The sequence below is a fragment of the Pseudorasbora parva genome, chromosome 20, assembly GCF_024679245.1.
Source record: "Pseudorasbora parva isolate DD20220531a chromosome 20, ASM2467924v1, whole genome shotgun sequence".
NCBI lineage: Eukaryota > Metazoa > Chordata > Actinopteri > Cypriniformes > Gobionidae > Pseudorasbora > Pseudorasbora parva.
This window is the reverse complement of record NC_090191.1, coordinates 6,408,783-6,428,299: the sequence shown is the minus strand read 5'-3', so window position 1 is coordinate 6,428,299 and position 19,517 is coordinate 6,408,783. Positions and strand designations below refer to the sequence as shown.

General features: G+C 41.4%; 1 protein-coding gene across 1 annotated transcript in view; it reads left to right on the top strand.

Annotated features, from left to right (window-relative positions):
* The window catches only part of LOC137049040 (NACHT, LRR and PYD domains-containing protein 12-like), a 63,620-nt gene that overhangs the window by 26,370 nt on the left and 17,733 nt on the right, over positions 1-19,517 (top strand). Inside the window, exon 9 of the mRNA XM_067427435.1 lies at positions 16,234-16,280. Coding sequence (XP_067283536.1) covers positions 16,234-16,280 — 47 coding nt within the window. The remainder of the gene's footprint in view (positions 1-16,233; positions 16,281-19,517) is intronic.

The window sequence follows — 19,517 nt, the reverse complement described above, 5'->3', positions numbered from 1 at the left end:
CTTAGTGGCGCGAAAATTTTCACGTAATCGTGCTGCTCGTATGAGGAGGTTTGCAAGGTACCAGCTGAAGTGCAGCAAGGACTTTGCAGCTTTGATTACGGACTCCAGCACGGTTAGCGCTCACACTGCATGCGAACCGCGCCCGATTCCAACTGAACCGTGCTCTGGCACTGAACCGTGCTCTTCCAAGCGGGCCAGGAAGCTAATCGAGCCGGGCACGTATCGGAGCACTCACACTAGTCAAACGAACCACGCTTTGGTGGTCAAACGCACTCGGGCACGGTTCAAACTGGCTAGTGTGAGTACACCCTTTAAAGGGCCAGGTGATGAGAAACACCTGCAAGATAATCAGTCCAAGGCACAGGCTTTGTGGGAAATTTACCCTGCGTCCCAATGATAAATATTAATAGTAAATAGTATTCCATAATAAATAGTATTCGAAAATAGAATCATTATGTCTCAAATCGTAGTATGTTGAAAAGAGTATTCCAAAGATCCTGGATGGTTTACTATTTCCGGTCCGAATTTGAAGTACTGATCGATGGGCACTCTAACGGCTGATATTGCCCACAACCCATTGCGAGTTAGACGAGGATTCGATTAGAACTACAAACGCGGATTAAAAGCGTTAAAAAACTACAAACATGACAGATGTGCGAGTCCGACGGTTAAGTAGAGAAATTTAGATTTAGGGGTTTCAACTATCAATTTTTAAAGCTGACAAAAATATATTTATTCAGTGTTGTCCACATTATATTTCACCTGCAGCAGCATTGTGAACTTTTGTAATGACACGTTTGGCCATTAACTTTTAAATGCATCATTATATTTAAACTGCAAACACATTGAGAGTCTCTGCATTAAAGACACACAATTGGCAGATCAACGTGCGGCTACATTTCTTTCCGATACGGTAGGAGATTAAACTGAATGTGGAGGAATTTTAACACTGACGAATCTGACAATGCCTTACAGGGCAGTTAAACGGTGATGGGATGCACGTAACTAAGCGACAGAGTCCGTTAAAGATGGCGAAGTAGTATGTCCCGAAGCTTGCATACTTTTCTGCTACACACTCAAAAGTATATACTTTTTCTTCACAAAAAGAGTACATACTTTTAGGACATAGTATAAGTAGACGAATTGGGACGCAGCATCAGTGTGTCAGTGTAAGTGAGAGTCAATACTCGGGTTAGAGCTCCCTTCGGTGGTCAGAGGAGGGGATCACGGAGTTTGTCTCTGACAGGAGTTTGTCTGTGTGCCTGATTCGTGAGTTTACTGTTGGACAGATCAGTCGTTAAAATGATTCGCTGTTTCATGATTCAAAGTCGTTCGGTCGCAAATCGGACATTGGCAGATGCGTTGTGTGCGAATCCCGTCTGTTAGAACATCGCAGAACATTTGTCAACAAAGAAAACACTTCATAATTGGATAGTATTTGTTTCCTGTTTATTGAAAGTATGATTTATGTCAGCTGGTCAAAGAAGAGTCAAATACACTGTTTTTTGAGCGTAATTAACACCCAGCGGTGATTCAAGGAAAAAATTGTCCGAATGCGCCACGTTAAACTGTATATTGAAAACAGAGAGCGAGTGCACGAGTGAGAGGTTCGCTGTAGGTTCAATAAACCTTGGGATAAACGCAGACACATCTTTTTATGATGTAACGAGTACAACAGGTGTTATGGGAAGTGTTCCCGGTTCCGGCTGACCTAGTTATTGCAGCCAAACAATCATGTAACTGATTTGAATAACAGAAATTGATAATGTTCTATGTGTATGCCATAGTAAAGAGATGTGTTTTTAGTCTAGATTTAAAATGACAGAGTGTGTCTGCTTCCCGAACAATGCTAGGAAGATTGTTCCAGAGTTTAGGTGCTAAATAGGAAAAGGATCGACCACCTGTTGATTTTGATATCCTAGGAATTATCAACTGGCCAGATTTGTGAGACCGCAATAGACGTGATGGAGTATAATGTGTTAAGAGCTCGCTTGTGTACTATTGAGTTGTTCATGAGAACGGTTTGTGTTTTTGTGATTGCTATAACTCTAATCTGGTCATAATTGTAGTATGTTGTTAGTTGGACTCGTGCTTGTGTACTATTGAGTTGTTCATGAGAACGGTTTGTGTTTTTGTGAATGCTATAACTCTAATCAGGGCCGTATTTATCAAGCTTCTCAAAGTGCTATTTTAGTCTTAAGTGCTGAGAATTCATGAATATTACTCCTACTTTCAAGTTATAAAATTTCTTAAAGCTAAGATTCACTCTTACTCTCCCAGTTATTTAAGACAACTCGAGAGGTCTCTCAAGTGGTTAGGAGTTACCAGTTGAGGCTTGTGACGGCACTGAGGAGACACCCAGCAAACACGTTTACTTTGTGGCACGTTGCATTTCTACTATGGCAACGTCGCTGTCTACGTGCTCGCAACATTGTAACAACGTAGAATTGTAAGACGCGACAGGGCTGAAGCAACGTTGTTGCACAACATTCAGCAACTGCAAGACAACGTTCTGACAACTTATTTTATGCTAGATATAGATATTCCCCATTTAGCATGTTTTGTGGTTCATTTTTAATGTCAGAAATTATACGTTTTATATAGGTCTTTTGTTTATTCTATTATTTATGGGCCTAACAGTAAATTAATTATAATCAACACCTGCAACATTTTGAAGAGTAAAAATGACATACAAGGTTAACTAATTCAACTTTATTAAAACAGCATGTGGTAATCGAACATACATACACGTATTTTGTAAAAAAAATATATAAAAAAAATAGAATAAATAAAAAAATTGTGAGATCTGCAGAGACATACGCAAAAATTTTCAAGAGAGGGAGAATGTGTTCGAAATGTTTGACGACAAGCAGTTTATCAAACGGTATCGTTTAGACGGAGCAGGCATCATCTTTTTCAGCGCTGGTTAATGTTGGGCTTTATAAAAAATTAAAAAATGCTGTTTGAATAATAATTCAGAAAACAGTAGCAATCGCTTCTTCCTCCTGCCAGTTCGGTTTTCTTTTGGAATCCATGGTGGCTGATTATATAAAAAAATGTAGGCTGTATATAGGCAGATCAGTTAACAGCACACCAGTTTAAAAATTGTAATTAAAACATGGATGAAAACATATCTTTCATTTAAAATGTGTATATTATAATGTATTCTCTTGAAAAAAAATTATTGTCAAATGTGTATTGAATGTAAACTCCTCTTAGGAATTTCACCATTCAATGTGAATTTATTTGAGAATATTCTTAAATAAGGACATCTATTCAGTGATTGGTTCATGCCTATGACATCATCCAAAATCCCGTTTGTGACACAGCAAAGTGTCGTGAATCTACTCTAAGACTGACACTTAAAGCAAAACTGTGTGATATTTTCCCCCATCTAGCGGTGTAAAGGTATATGACCATCCAGTGAATATTAGTTTCAGTTCCTCTCAATTCCGATTTCGTTTTAACTCCTACGGTGGCCGATTTAGTCCAAGATTAACATGGCAATCCCCCTCTTCACATTCGACACGGTGCCATCGAGTGTTAAAACGTTAAAGGCGAAGCTTGAATTTATGGGTATGTCCCTCTTTGGCTAATGTACTTTCAAGATGGAGGAGCAACATGGCGTCCGGCATTTGAACCCCTCAGCCGTATGTATTTTCAATGGCATATTATAGACTTACGAGAATACTTTATTACTTGAAAAAAGTAAATATACATTGATGAGCACATATTTTTGGAATTGTTTTTAGCTCAGATTAAACTTAAAAAGTTACACATTGTAGCTTTAAGATTTAGTCCTACACTTTACTTAAAGTATGATTAGGATGCGTGATGACTAACTTTTTAATTGCAGCTTTGAGCCAAGAATTTTTTTACTCTTAAGTCAATTCTTAGCAGTGTTCTTGTGAGTAATTCTAAGATGTTTGATAAATATGGGCCCTGGTCATAATTGTAGTATGTCGTTAGTTGGGCTGTCCTGCTTGTGTGCTATAGAGTTGTCATGAGAGCGGTTTGTGTTTTTATGATTGCTAAAACTCTAATCTGGTCATAATTGTAATATATTCATTAGTTGGACTGTCATGCTCGTGCTGTCGAGTTGTTCATGAGAACGGTTTGTGTTTTTGGCATGGAAGGGATTACTTTTTCATTGAACATTCAACCTGGATTAGCATAGTAACACAGATTCTGCCATAGTCATTGCCTGGGTTACGCATTTGTGGGGCGGGGCTATCAAAATAGGGGCGTGTTTCGAAATATCAACAACAGTTACCAGAAAGCACTTACCCCATCTTGAAGCCATCCCTGTGGTTTGGATTTTAAACCTAGATTTTTTAAAAGAGCACAATTGATGTCATTACAGGTGGAGTTAAACATTGACACTAAATCATCTAAACCCAGGTCAGAAGATAGAGACCCTGAGTTAAACACTACTGGAGATGGTGTATAAGCCTTAGAAAACTTACTGGCTGTTGAAGATCTTATGGAGCAGACATAACGGCCTATAGATTTAACATTCGTACAAGGTATTAAAACCGAAATTTGGTGATCTGAGTTATCAAGCTTCTCAAAGTGCCATTTTAGTCTTAAGTGCTGAGAATTCATGACATTTACTGCTACTTTAAAACTTAAGAATAAAAGCAAGTTATCAAATTTCTTAAAGCTAAAAGTCACACTTAGGACTTTGTTGAACACTTAGGATCACACAGAACGTGCTTTTCAGGTTCGAAAAAAGGTGAGGCGCACTGCACTGTCTTTTATTGGTTGACGTTTTTCAATTTAGAAAATAGCAGTGCATTGTCTGTGCTAAAGTAGGGAAGAACCGGGACGAAAGTAACAAAGCGATTTTCTCAGAGCCCTGACTACATTTGCATTTCAAGCTATGACAGCACGTTCAGCACGCAAACCTTGATGGATCTGCCAAAAATCATATGATTTTGTCATCTTTTTCCGTGGTTGTGTCCAAAATGCAGTTTTAGAGTACGGCAATTATTTCGCTTCTGAAAATTACTGAAGCTGTTCCTTTTTTTCTAATTACAAGTAGTGTTTCTTGTTTCATGTGTCACAGTAATGATCAATCAAGGTACAAAGATGTTCTTCGGGCCACTGCTTGTGGTGTATGCATTGCTTACAGGTACCGGCTGGCACCACATTAACATCTTATATGCTCTCTCTGGAAACAGGAGAAATAAATGAGACAGGGCAAACGATGTGTCTGTTTTTCATCTTGCGCAGCAGAAAGAGGACTACCGCAAAGCAGACCAAACTGACGTAAAGCCCTGGAGCAAATAAGCACCACGCTACCCCCTGCATGCGAAGTCCACAATTACAATCTCAATTACTAAAATTAACTAAAACTCCTGATCTGAAATATTTTAGTGAAAGGATGGTGGCGCCAGGTTCATTACCCCTGAACAACATTCAAAATCATTTATTATAAAATTACAGAAATTACCACAAATGTGATAACACATTAGTGGGCATCACACATTCAGCCAAATTATCTTTCTTGAAAAGCTGTCAGTACAGCCATTTATGCAAATACCATATGGCTTTAGTTTGTCATAAGAATCAAAGTGGCAAATGTAATTTGCGAAATAGTTGCGCCGATGGAGACATCGGGCTTTCCTGCGTTCTACACCAATAGGATTGAAATGAAAAACAGAATCCATCTCTTTGTACTGAAGTCCAAGTTTAAAATATAGGTCTATTAATTCATATGCATTCACATCTATGCTTGTTTCCAGTGACAGTTACACAGCTCAGTTTAAATAGTCAGTAATAACCAACATTTCGTGCCATTCAGCATGAGCACTGCTCCACTGTGGTGGATTTTTCATGTGTTACCTTCTCCCGCTCCCGTCCGCATAAAAGTATAAATAGTTTTTTCTGTACGTCCTTAACACTATTCCAAGTAATTTAACGTAAAAGCAAGCGTGGGTTGGCGTGGTAGAATATGCGCAAAGTGCGCTCCCTTCATAATTCCCAAAAAAGATAGGATCTCAGATTATTGCGATCTCACAAAGACTGCATGTCAAGCTTATTTTGTGCGTGCACAATTTCCCCGCTTTAAAGGGAGAACGACAACATCAACGGAGGCCAACTGGATTCCACTCTTTTTTTTAAAGTTAAGTTTAAGTTTATTAAGCTGGTTAATCATATAATTTGAGAGTGCTTTATGTTAAAAAATACACAAACTCAATAATGAAACAGGTTAATAAGCTTTATTTTCAATTCATTTACATTTTCTGTATTTTTTGTCTCTGTCAAAGGTTTTTCACCTTTCTCCTGTTTTAATAAAATGAAAAAAAGAAGAGTGGAATCCAGTTGGCCTCCGTTAATGATGTCGTTCTCCCTTTCAAGCGGGCAAATTGTGCACGCACAAAATAAGCGTGACAGTGAAAAACTGGGAAACTAGTAGCAGCTGGAAACTTGTGAAACTTAAAGAGACAAGAGACACTGTTTGAAGAATAATAAATTATTTTCCCAACATTAACAGAAAAATTAAAATGGCAGAGCAAGCGACCGGGAAATCACTCGAACAGCTGAAAGCTGAAAGGACAGTGGAGAAAAGAGCATTCACACAACTAATCAGCACCATAACCAGAGCTTATCAAGAGATGACAGAAGAGGATCTTCAGGATAGTTTAAATAAACTCACAAAGCAAGCAGAAAAAATCATGGAAGCAAATGATGATCTTGAAGCGGGCATTGAATTAGAGGTGGAGCTGGACACTGACAAGTCACCTGTGTTAACAGAACAGCAGAAAGCAGACATTGATAAAACAGCGAGCGAATGTTCTTCTCCAAGAAACTCTCTGGGCTAAGTTTGGAGATATTGAACTGTCCATAGCATTGCAGGTTGCTGTAGCTGAAAGTGAACGTGTCGCAGCAGTAGTTCCAGATGGCAATCAAGAAGCATACAACTTCATGCTCAGTTACCTTCAAAATTTGGTAAAGACCGCAAAAGACCTGGACAGCCGGTGGCAGTGGTGCATTCCCCAAGGTGATCAAAATAACTTCCGCCAGGGCCTGAGAAGTCATGAGCTCAATGTTACCAGATTAGTTTCGAGAAAAGCTGATTTCATTTGTGCGAGACGAGAGGAGGGGGCAGAGAAGTTAACACCACCACCAACGATCTCTAGCTACCCTGTGGCAACAATTAAGTTAAAGCCCACATCCCTCCCAAAGTTCACTGGCAACAAACGTGACTTTCACAGGTGGAAGAGAGTCTGGGAAGTGCTTCAGAACATCTGTTTGATAATCTGTTAGCATTCCTCAAAAACCAAGAGAGCATTTATGAGCAGCTCGAACACCTAAGGGATGAGGAACCAAGCAGAAGGAAGTCAAGAATTGAGCCGAAGGACAAGAACAAAGTCCACAAAATCAAGCAACGACCAATCAGGGTGTGTAGTCTGTGATGACGTTAAACACAAAAGGAAGCTCTACTTCTGCAAACAGTTCCATTCATTAAAGCTAACGTACAAAAAGGCTGCAGTAAAAAACTGGGAGCTTGTAAAAGGTGTCTTGAAGTCCACGAGGACCATTCATTCTGCAAACCCAACTTTCTCTGCAAAATCCAAGCCTGCAAAGAAGAGAACGTTCCTGAGCATCACTATTATTTATGCCAAAATGCTGAAAGGAGAGCAGTGCTATACAGAAAAAGAGCAAGCTTCATCCTGAAGGAGGATGAGGCCAGAGGGATTACACAAAAGATCAAGAGGACTTCCTCAGTAAACTCCCATCAGACTTAGCACAGCAATGCCGAAGTGTGTTCTCAAACACAGCATTAAGGGCGTTTAATGTGACAAAAGAACACGCAAGTTTGCTAGCAGAAGGTGGGTTGCTGGAATTGCCAATAATCATGATGCTTCTCAATGTGACCGCTAATACCGGACAGAAAATTGGGACACTAATTGACTTGGCATCAGACACTAATTACATAACACTCAGTGCTGCAAATCGTCTGAACCTGAGAGGTAAGAGAATCACTCTTGTTATCCATGGAGTCGGAGGGATAACGCCTGTTTCACACATATTCCGTCTGCAGTGCGGTGCATATTTTTTTCCGTACCCATGTAAAGGGATTACAGCTTTCTCACTTCATGCGGATGCTGTCCGTCAGTCTGTTACAGGAGAGTTGCGTCTGCAGCAGTGTGACGATCGTTTTCGTACCGAGTTTTCATACCGCGTCTATCTTTTGCTGTGCTGCACTGCAGTGATGGAACATTGTTCGCATTAAAATAAACCTGTACTGAGGCGAAAATCTAGTAATATCACCACAGATGCATATAATTTAAAATATACTCTTGTTTCAAAGTCAACATAGCTTTTTTTCTCAAGTAAAGCAACAAAACAACACCTTACCTGGCATTTAGGTTAAACAAAATGCTATAATGGAGAGCACTCGTCCTTTCTTAGAGGTGGAAAACAAAGTTCTTTATGACCTGCAGGATTTCTTTTAAAAGAGTTTAAAAAACGAAAGAAAAGACGAGAGTCAGCTGTTTTTGAATAGCCTATTGTAAGTTTCTAATTTAAAATGTTTGTGATTTTAGGCTATAACCTATGTTTAAATGTTTCGCCACTTGTGTGAGCTAAATCTAAAGTACTAGGCTATAGAAATATATAAGATTAATGAATTGAATAAAATGTTGTTTAAATGTAGTAGGCCTACGTTAACCTGACTTCTATGAAAGAGTAAAAAAAAGAGAATTGCAATTCTGACGAGGCATGTTCAGTAACAACTTTTGGATTTTAAATAAAAAATAATGAATAAATGCTGTGTTTGTGATATGCAACAGCGGATCAGTTGCGGACTGCAAACGCAGCATATGTGAAAGCACAACAGACGGAGTATGTGTGAAACGGGCGTTAGGATACATCAGGAAAATTAACAATTCCATTTGTTTGGAAGACTGTGAAATGAATCTACACAGATTCCTTTGGAGAAACTCTGAAGACGAGGAGCTGGAGGAATACGCAGTCACACGAGTCAACATTGGAGACAAGCCAGCAGGGTGCATCATGCAGCTGGCAATGCGTGAAAATGCTAATTTACCATCCTTTGCTCACTTTGAGGAAGAGTGCAGAGTGCTCCATCAAGACAGCTATGTTGACGACATTCTCATGTCCCACAATGACTTTAACCAGCTGAAGTCCATCATAGCAAATGTGGAGCTGATCTTAAAGGCAGGAGGATTTTGTCTTAATGGTCCATGGGTCTTCTCAGATCAAAGTGAGAGAGGTGAGTCTTTTGAGAGTAAGAATCTTTTGCAAGAGCAAGTCAGAACCCAAACACCAAAACCACTGACACAGAGGGAGCTGTTGAGACAGATATCAGGTATGTATTGTCCAGTAGACCTAGTGAATCCTGCCAAGCTGAAAGTGGCAATTTTGGTCTGTAGAGCTTTCCAAGAGGCAAAAGATGGAAGGGTTCCAGTCAGTGAAAGTTGGGACACAGTATGTCCAGCTTGGCCAGATTAAGTTCACTAAAGCTTTGACTCCCCCAAATTCCAGCGATAAACCCTGGGCGATAACCTTTTCAGATGGAAGTGAAAATGCTTATGGTGCGGTAATGTACCTCATATGGAATTCTGATCAGGGCTCAATCGTCAAGCTTGTGGAGTCCAAAGCAAAACTGACACCATTAGATCACAAAGGAGACGCTGTCAAAGCAGAGATGTGTGGAGCAGTGTTTGCTTCACGGCTGCAAAAGTACTTTGAGCAGCATAGCCGAATTTGAGTTGGAAAGTGGTATCATTTGGTTGATAGCCAAACTGTCCTTGGTGCTATACAGCGAGAGAGATATGGCTATAAAACATTTTTCGCTAACAGAATTGGAGAAATCCAAGAAATTTCGAAGGCGTAAGAATGGTGGTGTATACCAGGTCCACAGAACATTGCAGATGTGATCACAAGAGGGGCTAATCCTCAAAGTCTTGATGAAAATTCAGTGACAAAATGGGCCAAAGTTCCTTAGCTTACCAGTAGATGAATGGCCAATCAAGTCAGCAAAGGATATAGCAGCTACTGCCTGAGAAAGCATCAGTAAGCTTCAAAAGAAGGCATTTGCAGCTGCACTGACAAGGTCTAAATCAAAACAACAGGGACCAGCTGAATTGTCAAGGCAAAATGAGGATCTAATCCAAGTCCAAACAGACCAAATGCTGTTTCATGCATACTGAGCTTTTTACACTGTTAAAGACTTGGATTCCTATCCTAAACATAGACAAAGTTTAGTTTGAGAAAAATAAAGTTTTTTTCGAGTATAGGTCGGCTTGACGTCCTATATATAGAGCGGAAGGTCCTATTATGGGCCGTACGGGCTCTTCTCCCGGAAAGTTGCTTGCGCGCGTGACTAGATGCACTCAAGCCCATAAACAATAATCTCAGGTGCAGCAGATCCACTAGTCCGTCCAACACGTCTGCCGCGCCGCGCCCCACTTTATTCCTATGGGTGACATCAAGCGACTTCAACGCTTCAGCACAGCATTCCGGGAAGGCAGTGCTGCATTTGAACCGATTTGAATGCAGAAATGACCGGAAGCGTCACAACATACGCTTCGGTCGCAAAAGTGGATCTCCACGGTCTCTGCTGTCAGGACTTCACGAAATCAACAGTTAACTTACCAAAGAAGTGTGTTTTTGACGGAGCGGTCCCAACGATAAAGGTTCACGGTCCTGCTTTGGAAACAGCCGGTGAGTAAAACTGCTTCAAATGTCTGTTGTTGGCGGTCTCTGCTGTCAGGACTTCACGAAATCAATAGTTAACTTACCAAAGAAGTGTGTTTTTGACGGAGCGGTCCCAACGATAAAGGTTCATGGTCTTGCTTTGGAAACAGGCGGTGAGTAAAACTGCTTCAAATGTCTGTTGTCGGCTATCGTCGCGTAAGTAAACATCGGTAAACAACACGATCGTGTATAATGTTAGTTAATTTATCAATGGAGCATGCGATCTATGGTGTGTGTTTAATTACATTTGTTTAGTTGACCAATATAAGTGTCACTTTGTTTATTGGAAAACCACCCAAACATAAAAATTGCGTTCTCAAAAAAGCGTCCTTCGTCATTCAAATGCACTAACGGTTACTCCATTGTTGCTCTATGTATAACGTTACACTAGTCTGACGTGCAAAACCGTTTTGCTTGCTACTGCTAAGGTTTAGTCGCATACAAAAGTCCATAAACCAAATCATGTCATCATAAACTGAGAGTAAACACACAAATGTTGACAGGCCACTAAATACAGTACATACCACAGAGATGGACGTCCTGCTGTTGTTGCTTCCCCTGTTCAATTTATTTCAGCCTCCGGATCTGATTCTTGATCATATATCTATTAGTTGAATCTGATAGCCATGGTTTATTTAGGGTAACGTTTTCATCTCCATGCTTGAGGATGTCAGCTTTCAGAAGCTCTTGTGCAGTAGCTGCGCACTCGTCATTCTTTAGCTCCGCCCACTCGATACGCCTCCAGGCGCTCGTTTTTTTCCGGAAAGACTCGGTACAGCCTATATTTCTTTTATAAATATAATAAAACTAAAGACTTTTCGGAGATATGAAGGATGCAATACTACTCTATAGGTACTCAAGGTTGACATGAGATTGACTGAAACTGAGTGTTTCTCCCCCCCCCCAGTGATCTATCCAGACTAGTTAATACAGTGGCGTGGGTTTGGAGAGCAGTAAAAAAAGTTAATTGGCAGGAATCAACCCCTAAATAACCCAAAGTGGGAGGCAGTCTCTTCAACAGGAACCATCTCCGTGAGAGAAAGACAAGATGCCCTGAGAGACATTTTTCTCGCTGTGCAAGAAGGTATAACCTTCCCGAACACTACCAGGGACAGGTTGGTTGTGTATGAGGATCCAGACTCTGGGCTATTGGTTTGTGGTGGAAGAGTGCAGGTCTTTAAAGAAGATCAATGTGGTGTGACAGGCAGCGGGGCGAGGGACCGCGAGAGCGGGCCGGTGATTAACGTTCATGAGTGCCAGCTGCGTGGCACACCGGTCTCGTCTCGCGGCCATGTGACGGGAGCATATAAGGAGGAGCAAGAGCTGCGGAAGACGAGAGAGGACCAGGCCTGGAATTTTATGTTATGTTTTGTTTATGTGTTTGTGGGCAGTCGTCCGTGAGGGGCTGCCCACGTTTTATTTTGTGTGTGTTTGCGGGCAGTCGTCCGTGAGGGGCTGTCCGCGGTTTTACTTTCGTTTTGTTTATTTTATTTTGAGTTAATAAATGTTTGTGAAACGTTCGCCGGTTCCCGCCTCCTTCCTTCCCATGAACGAACTTCATTACAATCAAGTTAACGTCCCATTCCTTCCCTACAATGAATGGGTGTTCACATTGCTAGCCCGAGAATCTCACAGAGAAAGCCATGGAGGTTTGGACGAAACTTTACTTAGGATGAGGAGGAAGGCTTGGGTCATCAGGTGTAGAAGAATAGCCCAAAATGTTGTCGACAGCTGCGTTCAATGCCGAAGGACCAAAGCAAAGAAGTGTCAACAATTTATGGGTGATTTGCCACCAGAGAGATCTCAGCCTGCTGAACCTTACAAGTTTACAACAGTAGATCTCTTTGGGCCCTACCATGTGAAAGTTGATAAAGAAAAGAAAAAGTTAAGAAAAGAGCTTCCATGAAGGTCTGGGGTGTTGTCTTTTGCTGTATGTCAAGCAGAGCAATCCACGCAGAGTTGTCAAACACCCAATAAACTGAATGTTTTTTAATGGCCTTCCAAAGATTTGCTGCAATTAGGGGCTTTCCTAAAAAGATCTATTCCTATCCTGGCACCAATTTCATCGGTGCAAGACCGGTTCTACAGGAGCTTTACAAGTTCCTGGAGGGCATCGACAAGTCTGCTCTAGAAGAAACAGGAATAGTTCAAACACATGAAATTGAACGGAATGGATGTGGAAAATTCATCCAGCCGATTCTCCACACAGGAATGGAGCTGCGGAGGCTGCAGTATGCATTCTAAAAAGGGCACTCCAAAACTGTGGAGTTGAGTCTAGTATTCCAAACAGTATTTCAAATGGCAGCCAATCTTGCGAACGAGTGGCCTATCGATGCCAGAGCACAAGCCCAGTCCAGCTATGGAAGGCTCCAGGGCCCCCAAACCAACGCTCCTCTCTACGTCACAGCAGCCCCTATCGGAATCCAAAGTTCCGAGAAGATTGGAGAAACTTGAAAATTTCCCTCCAAAAAACACAAAACGCCTTATAGATTTTTTGGGGTGGAAAATCAAGTTTCTCTGATCTTCTCGAAACTCTGGATTCCAATCGGGGTCGCTGAGACGTAGATAGGAGCGCAAGCCTGGTGGCCCTAGGGCCTTCTGTTGCCGAACGGAAGTCAAAAACACAAAGTCGTACAGATTCCCAATTACGTAATGGCCGCCAAATAATTGACTCCTGGAAACAGTGTTTATAGATGATATTTCACATTTAATATACATTTTATGGATGAAAACCCCTCTACTGTACAGGGTACACTCAAAAAAAATCACTCATCTAACTTTCAGGTGATTTGAGTGCTTAATTTGCATAGAAAAGGAAGGCCCGTAGACCCGTTATTTGGGGGCCTCTACATAAATGAGAGCAGGTATGTTTTGGGGTTTCCTGGTCCCGTTCATAGCGGGAGAACCCGAATGACTTTAAAATTGCACTGCTGTATTCGCAGAATAGCTGAACTCTTGGTAAACATTTGGGTGGATTTTGGCCAATATTTGGGTGGATTTTACCACATATGTCAAAGCATGGCAGTATCCAGAACTTGCGTGATTTCTAGCTTCAGACCCGGCAGGCCCTTGACCTCGGGGGAAACAGGAAAGGGTCCGCTTCAGAACGAAGGGTCCCAGAGGCTTGTGGCTCTAGGGTCCGAGAGGGCCCCTGGAGACCCCGCACCACCCCTAAGGACAAGCCACTGGGACCTTTCCTTACCGAGATAGAGGCCCTTTTGTCCAAAAGTCCCTTATGTATAATTGGGGTTAACTCGGAAGGCAAGCTGAGTTTGAGCTCCGAGCTCCAAACTCCGGGAACTGGGAGGTTTCCGAGATACGGTCACTTCCGGTCCAGCTTTGAGGGGCCGTTTTTTGGAAACCAAACCGAGTTGGAGCTCCAAAATGCTGGTGCTGGGAGGAGCTCTAGGGGCCCTTCCAACCCCACCGTCCCCAGCTCCTGGGACATCCCGGTTCCGAGATATTAATCGTTAAAGTTAAAGGACCGTAACTCTGGACTCCATATAGCGATTCTGGCAGCAGTCATCTTGTTTAAACCGTCTAGCCGAGTTTCAGGAAGATCTGCCGTGTCCCCGTGGAGAAACGCGGCAAAAAGCATATGGCGCTTTTCAAAATGTCGGTGACCATGCCGTTGTCCGACTTTGGCTCATTGCTCGGGAACGCGATGCCCAAACGGGCTCAAATTTACGTCAAAAACTCCCCTCTGCCCCACGACCTGAATGTGACAGCCGCGGGCCTCCGGGGCGCCCCCTGGCGGAACGCGAATTTGAAATTCCGAGGGCTCTAGCTCCGGAACCAAGAGACCCAGGACCTTCGCGTTTGTTAGAGGACGTCGAGACCTCCCACGGCCCCTGCGTTCAGGAGAAATAAGGCAGAGAATCCAACATTTTTAACCACCCGTTACTCCCGAACCACGGGGCTCAGGAACCCAGGGCTCATTCGTTAGAGGCCCTCGAGACCTTTCCAACGAGGCTTCACACAAGGCCCGGGGCCTTTGCGTTCTCGAGATATAGGCCCGACAATCTAAAACTTTAACCGCCCGTGACTCCCGAACTGCGTGGCCCAGGGCATCAGGAGAGAGCGCGTTCGTTAGAGGCCCTTGAAGCTTCGACCGCACTCAGCGCACTAAGCCGGACGTGTTTCCATTCCAAAAATGTCCCAAAATTCCTTAATTTGCATAGAAAAGGCAGTGTATGGTAGACCGCTATCTGACTGCCCCAACGTAAATGTGAAAAGGCAACGTTCATACCGAAAGGCCCTGAGTCGATAGTACCGTCTAATGCTGGTACGTGGTGGTGCTCGAGTACCACCTGTCAAAGTTACAAATTCCTAGAGTTTTGGGAAGTGCCTTTTAAAAAATCAGCTAAAATATTCACAGAATATTCCAAAAACATTTGCTTGTTCCCTGACTCGGGGGGCCGCGGCGAGAAGAAAAACGCCGCCCCCCGGCCGATCGGACCTTTCGAAGCGCAGTCCGTGAAACAGCTTTGGCAAACGTATTGGGAAAATAGCCGAGTTTGATTTTGCTACAGGGGTCCCACAGGCCCCAGATTTCGCACAGTGGCTGCTGGGGGGCCCCCCGAGCGACATACTAACAGTGCTTGGCTCTAGAGCGGAGCAGGACCAAATTGAGCCTTTAAGTCCATTTTCTTACAAGGTCCTCTCACTCTCTTGTGACTTCAGATGTTTTTGAGAGATACTTAGTTGCGAGCGGCCAGCTTTTTTCCAGGAGGACCTAGCTTTTCACGCTTTGATGCCATGAGTCGGGGGCCCCCGCAGAGTCGGAATCCTCAAACTCGGGGCGGTGCGACCTTTCATCTCCGAACGGTGGCCGTCCGGAGGCTAATTTACGCGAGTAGCGCTCTGGTGGGATAGGGTTAGGCTTAGATGTCGAACGTGACTGATTGAAAGGGAACGTCTCAGTTACATATGTAACCCTCGTTCTCTGAAAGAGAGAACAGAGACATACGTCCCGTTGCCAGGTGCTGTGCTTCCGCTAGGAGCACAGTCACTAGTTGGCTCCTCAGCAGAAAAAAGCATTGATTTGCCATTCCACTTCCTATTTATACCCGCACTGCGGGGCAGAGCATGGAATGCTGTTGTCTGAGTGATTGGTGTGTGTGTGTGTTTATGAGGACACAAATTTGTATAACTACATGGGAATTACACTGCTATTGCACAATAAATGTGGTTTATGAGGACATTTCAAATGTCCTGATAATTTAAATAGCTTTTAAAACATACTAAATGTTTTTTTTTTTTTGTTGAGAAAGTAGAAATGCAGAATGTTTCCTGTGATGGGTGTATGTGTGTGTGATGGGTAGGTTTAGGGGCAGGGGCAGTGTAAGGGGAAAGAAAATATGGTTTGTACAGTATAATAACCATTACGCCTATGCAGAGTCCCTGTAAACCATATAGACCAATGTGTGTGTGTGTGTGTGTGTGTGTGTGTTTATATGTGTATGTGTTTACTGATTAACTTTCATTGTGTGTGTTTTGTAGTGTGGATCATGGAGGAGAGATCAGGATTACTGCAGGACTACACAAATGTATGTCTAAATACACACACACTCACTCACAACACACACACTATCTAACACACACACACTCACACTCTATTGCTTTATCTCACTCACTCTCACACACACACACACTCACACTCTATTGCTTTCTCTCACTTACTCTCTCACACACACACACACAAACACACACACGTTAACTCACACACACTCACACTCTGTCACACACACACACAACACACCCTAGCGATTCACAGATATATCGGGCCGATATTTGTCATTTTTTTATATATCGGCATTAGCTGATTCAAAGTCCTATGGCCATATATTTACAATTTATTACAAGCAAGCTATTAAGTGTTGCTTTACTTAGTGAAAGAAAAAACTAATAGCATAGTACCGTCGGGAACTGGCATAACGCTACAGCTGGCTGAAGGTTTGTTTACTTACCATTAGCTTTAAGGACTGTAGTCGAAAACTATCAGCAGCTTGCTTGGAATACTTAACTACTTTTTCATATTAAACTATGTTATTCCCTTACGGCTACGCTACACACAGTTCATCTTCACACACAGAACACAGTTCCATCTTCACACACAGTTTAAGATATTTTATATTTAGTCCGAGAGCGTATCTAATTGTAGGCACACTATACTGACCATGTCCAGAAAGGGAATAAAAACATCATCAAAGTAGTCCATATGTGACATCTGTGGGTTAATTAGAATCTCTTGAAGCATCGAAAATACATATATCACCAAAACTACGACTTTATTCAGCATTGTCTTCTCCATGTTTGTTTTCAATCCTCAAATAAAGATTTGAACGGTTATGAATCAGCGTATTGATTCATGATTTGGATCATGTGTCAAACTGCTGAAATCACGTGACATCGGTGATCCGAATCATGAATCAATACGCGGATTCATAACCGTTCTAATCTTTATTTGAGGTTTGAAAACAAACACGGAGGAGAAGACAATGCTGAATAAAGTCTTAGTTTTTGTTATTTTTTGGACCAAAATGCATTTTCGACGCTTCAAGAGGTTCTAATTTACTAACTGATGTCACATATGGACTACTTTGATGATGTTTTTATTCCCTTTCTGGACATGGACAGTGTAGTGTGCATACACTTACATATGATCTCAGATTAAATATGAAATATCTTAAACTGTGTTCCGAAGATGAACAGAGGTCTTACGGATGTGGAATGACATTAGGGTGAGGCATTAATGATTTAAATGTAATTTTTGGGCGAACTAACCTTTTAATATAATAAAAATTAAAAATAAATAATTTAAAACTACATAACCTAAAATGGAAATGTAACTGAAATTAGGTCAATATAATGGGTGAGATAAATTCTCTTCTATTTGATAGTCCTCCTTGTCCTGTACAGTGTGACCAGGTGATGATTAATATTATAATTAATAAATTTAGTGAACTCAGTTTGTGTTTGTGGCTCACACCCTGACAAAGGCACATTAGCCACAACACGTATAGTTGTCCAGTACTTGTCACCTGTTTTAAAAATATTAAAGCCATGTTGAAATAAAGGCTTTTTACATTTCTTCAATAATATTTGAGTGCTTCCGATTATTGATTTTTATCAACTCCTAACGTCCAAACAGCATTGCTGTCAACATTGAACATTAAAAATAAGGGAGATTTCCCGGAATCCATCCCCAAAATAAGGGATTTTTTTTTTACACGATTCTTGTCCACAAACTAAAAAAAAGAAGAAAAAAAAAGAAGCACTAATCATAACAGTCTAAAGAGTTTATAACTACACAATATATATTAAGCATAATGTTATTGACATTATGCCAGAGCTGCCTTGGTCTATTGTCTGTGATGTTTGTTTACTGTAATATTTACCAGTAAAGAGTATAGCTTTTTTTATACATGATTCTTATACATGATCCCACAAACTAAAAAAAGACTAAAAAACTAAAAAAAGCACTAATCATTAACAGTCTAGAGTTTATAACTACACAATATCTATTAAAGAATGACAGACCAATGTATATGTTTGAAGTGCTTTATTTAGGAACAAATTAACATTACTTACACATTTTCATTTGCTACATGTTTTAGCTTAATGTTGGGGGACAGAATGAGAAAGTATGGTGGCCCAGTAGTGCAGCCGTACCAAATTAAACCACAGCACAACGGAAATGCTCCCGACCACTAGGGGGCTCTCAGAGTGCGGTAAAGTTAGTTTTCCCTGCCATTGTTCTATAGATTGGCCAGTCTTACAAAGATATAAACACTACGATCAGTTTCAAGTGTGTATATTGACATGAAATATCAATTCAAAATCACCTACAGGCATTATAGCTGCATATTTATACTCGTGAACGCTTTTACACGCTGTCAGGCGCTTGATGCCCAAGGGAACGTCTGCCAATTCCACCATGCAGTTGAAACATATTTGTATGAATTAAAATTACTTTAACATTTAAAAACAGACATGTTAAAATTCCACAGCTTGGTTGTATTGTAAAAAAAACTGACTCAAAAATGCACAACATTGGAATTTGAACATTTAAACAAAAGCAATTTCAATTCATAAAATTATACGTTTCAACCACTTGGAATTGGCGGACGTTTTCTTGGGCATCAAGCGCCGTGATAGCGAGTAAAAGCGTTTTCGAGTATACATATGCAGCTATAATTCATGTGTGTGATTTTGAATTGATATTTCATGTCGATATACAATGGTTACACACTTGAAACTGATCATAGTGTTTATATCTTTGTAAGACTGGCCAATCTATAGAACAATGGCAGGGAAAACTAACTTTACCGCACTCTGAGAGCCCCCTAGTGGTCGGGAGCATTTCCGTTGTGTTGTGGTTTAATTTAGTACGGCTGCACTACTGGGCAACTGTAAGAAAGAGACAGAAAGAATGAATGAATGTGATTAGAGACAGGAAAGACAACCTTGTCACCCTTCCTGGTGTGAAGCATGAGCCCTATTGTAAACATATGTGACTGATTTTGCATTTCTCAAAACTTTCTGTGAGGGAGTGTATAGGTGAACCTGACCAGTGTGATTTATTTTACAAGATAGCAATGCACACACAGTGCTGGAATCCAGTGCCATTCGGTTGGCTGTAACAATCTTGCTCACCATGCTAAACGCCCTTTCTGAGCTTGCGTTACTGTATGGTATACATAACAGTGTCTTTGCTAGTCTCGCCAATTTAGTGAAGCTGTCATTCTTTCCTACAAGGCCCCAGAACCTGTCTATTCTTGGTT